Genomic DNA, 3,161 nt, shown 5'->3' with positions numbered 1-3,161 from the left:
GTACCGATCAATATTTTTGAAAAGCATGTGTGTGTTTATTTTTTAGTATTTTTTTAAATACACATACAATGATTTAAAAAATAAATAAATAATATTGATTGGTACATCTTTCGGATCATCAGTGCATGTAGCACCATCCATCACTTAAATATTAACATTTGATTTATAAAATTCAGATTAAATTTTTATTACAAATTAAATTATGTAATGTAGGTAAGAGATAAACTTAATTGTAAAATGGGCATCACAAAAATATACTTCAAATCTATATTCATATTTTATATCTTTTGCACATAAAGTGGTACAAAATGAACTCCAATTCAAACATGAGACCCAAAAAGATGAGCAGCATAGGAACAATCTACAGGAACACATTGATATCGCACCAAAGACCATTATTATTCCCTAAATACACACACACAGCCATATATGTGTGGTTTTGTATCTTCATTTATTAAATACAATAAATAGCTCAAATGCTTGATTTACTTGGATGTTCATGATAGATAGATAGATATATATATATCTCAGTTAATTTTACGGCAAGATTCTCGTACTTCGCCTTTTGATCCTTCTTTAACATCGAGTGTACTCATTTTGAGCATTGCCTGTTGGAAATCAAAGAAGAACATGGCTTGGTTCATCGCATAGCCATTGACGATGCCTCTTGTTCTAGGTGTCGCATACAATGTTTGATCTGAACCAAGCACCCCGGATTTCCTTTGCAATGCATTGAAGTAGAAATTATCGAAACTGTTCCTCGTCGAATCAAAGGGTTGCTCTGCATTATCGCCAGCACTGCATGTTTTGGACAATGTATTTGCAAAATCTGCCTCTAAATTTGGATCCGCAGCACTCAGTCTGGATTTGAATGATGAGCATCTTGCCACTCCTAGTGTATGTGCCCCTGCATGCAATTCCAAGTTAAGATCACCGACACCAATATTCAGTAACAGTACTGTAATGATCATGTTGGCCAGAGTAACAAGAAAACTTAATTGCGACGTTGACTCCTAAACTATCATTTCAATAATTTTGGCTTGAGGAACAAGATATTAATTTGTGACTTGCATATATATTTATATATATATATATATATTGAGAAAATATATTTACAATCGTGAATTGTGTTATTGTCGTGTAATTGTTTTGAAAAAAATAAATAAAATATGGAACTCACATAAAAATAATAATTTTTTAATAATAAATCTCATTTTTTTTAAAGCGATTACGCAGTATTTACATACTTCACAGTTATACGGAGAATTACCCCTATATTATTTCTAAACAACCATTAATTCCAAACTAGTTACATATTATACGTACCCGAAAGAGCCACCACTTCTTGGACGCTAAAACCATGCTGCCCGAACATCTTAATGAGTTGAGAGGCATTGAAGAAGGGTGCAGGAAGATTGATTGTGTCTTCTATTTTAGACCTCCTACCGTCCTTTCTTCCCTTTGGTATGTCATACACTGGACCCCCAGCCTGCAGTTACGTGCAATAATAAAACAAATTAAATATTAATTTTACGGAAAAATATGTATGTAAGAAGCTGATTCGTTCTGATCAACATAATTTGGTAGCTGTACCCAGAAAACTGCATCTCTGGCAGCCATCGCAAGAATGTCAGCGCATGAGACTACGCCCGGGCATTGCTCCTCAAGCTCCTCTTTTGCATCATCAATAACTTCATATCCCCGCAAGCTCAAATTTGCAGGGGAGTCCTTCTCTGCTGTGTTATCCTTTGTCGAATCAACCAGAACCGACCCATCGCATCCCTACTTGACAAAAGTCATTATTTGTTGATCAGTTCATCAACAAGCTCATCATCATGTAACGAAACACTTCATCCCAGCTAAAGTAAAATAAGAATTTTTCCCAAGGCAAGATGTCACCACAGAGAGAGAGAGAGAGAGAGAGAGAGAACCTCTATGAAGCAATCGTGGAAATGCATTCTAAGAAGGGCGGCTGCCAGGGTAGGGTCGGCTTGCAAAGCTCTTATGACAGTATTCTTCACAATTGGTTCAGCGAATGGGCAACTCATCATATAATAATTCATACTCATACCGTTTGCTCCAAATCTAGAACCGCTCACTATCATCTCCAATAGTACAACTACACCAAGAAAATTCCCAGTGACCATCTTAACTAAATCCAGAGATGTCATTATAATCAGTACATATATGTTCAAAACACCCAATAAGGCCAGTGGCTAAGGGCCTGCCTAACGCTAAATGAAAGAAGAACCCAAGCTGGGAGGTATATATATATGTGAGAGGCTGAGAAAATTAGAAACTCATGTTGTGTTGGTATAGAGAGTTGAGAGGACTCAGTCTCTATATAAATGCAAATTATAATATAAAAGAGTTGCCCCCCCCCCCCACCACCCCAAAAAAAAAAAAACAAAAAGAAATGGAAAAATCAGAAAGTTGAAGTTAGTGGTTTATCGTTTTCTCTCCACCTAAAACAATGGTCAATATATATATGATAATCTTACTATATATAATGCATGTGCGACGTTGCATGACACGTTACTAATTCACGATTAGTAATTTTCCAATCAGTAATATACACATGCATACATAATGCATTGGAAGTCGTGTGTTGCAACACTAGAGATTTGGACAAAAGTTTACTAGTGGGAGTCATGAGTAACCTATTAATATTTAAGATCAGCGCGCGATCGAGCCACTACTACTGTACTTAATTTGCATCATGACTATCATTTACACAAGAAATATATAGCTTAATTGTCGTATTCTGTTCGATCGCTGTCATGAATTACCATATCCTATTAAAGAAAAAACCAGCTGATTATAAGAAGGTTTGTCATTCTTTTCTTTTTTTCAACCGGTTCGTATCCTAATCGTTCTGATTAATTGGGGCGGCAGCGGGTTGACAAAATGATCACTTTGACATGGAACTTGCTAGAAATTGAAGTTAAATTAATTCCTCAATCGTGGCTAAGGAGATCGATCGATGAGAACATGCAACATGTACGGATTGGTTTGAGAAAAGTAAAAGGGAATTAGTGGGGCCGAGGTGGCTCATGTGAGATTGTGATAGTGGGAGGAAGTGCATGCAGCTAGCTGGCTTCCATTTTGAAACGAATTTGGCGATAAAAGTTGGTATTATGTGTTGACGTATTATTTGTGGA

At 36.2% G+C, this 3,161-nt stretch overlaps 1 protein-coding gene across 1 annotated transcript; it reads right to left on the bottom strand.

Moving 5' to 3' along the window:
• Positions 1-238: 238 nt before the first annotated feature.
• On the bottom strand, positions 239-2,313 carry LOC108982307 (peroxidase 47). The gene is made up of 4 exons (XM_018953640.2): positions 1,932-2,313; positions 1,594-1,782; positions 1,327-1,489; positions 239-907 (listed from the first exon to the last, which is right to left on the bottom strand). Exons 1-4 carry the CDS (start codon positions 2,169-2,171, stop codon positions 528-530), a joined length of 972 nt encoding a protein of 323 aa, XP_018809185.1. The 5' UTR covers positions 2,172-2,313; the 3' UTR covers positions 239-527.
• Positions 2,314-3,161: the final 848 nt, after the last annotated feature.

The sequence above is a fragment of the Juglans regia genome, chromosome 6, assembly GCF_001411555.2.
Source record: "Juglans regia cultivar Chandler chromosome 6, Walnut 2.0, whole genome shotgun sequence".
Taxonomy (NCBI): Eukaryota; Viridiplantae; Streptophyta; class Magnoliopsida; order Fagales; family Juglandaceae; genus Juglans; species Juglans regia.
This window is presented reverse-complemented; position numbering and strand designations above follow the sequence as displayed.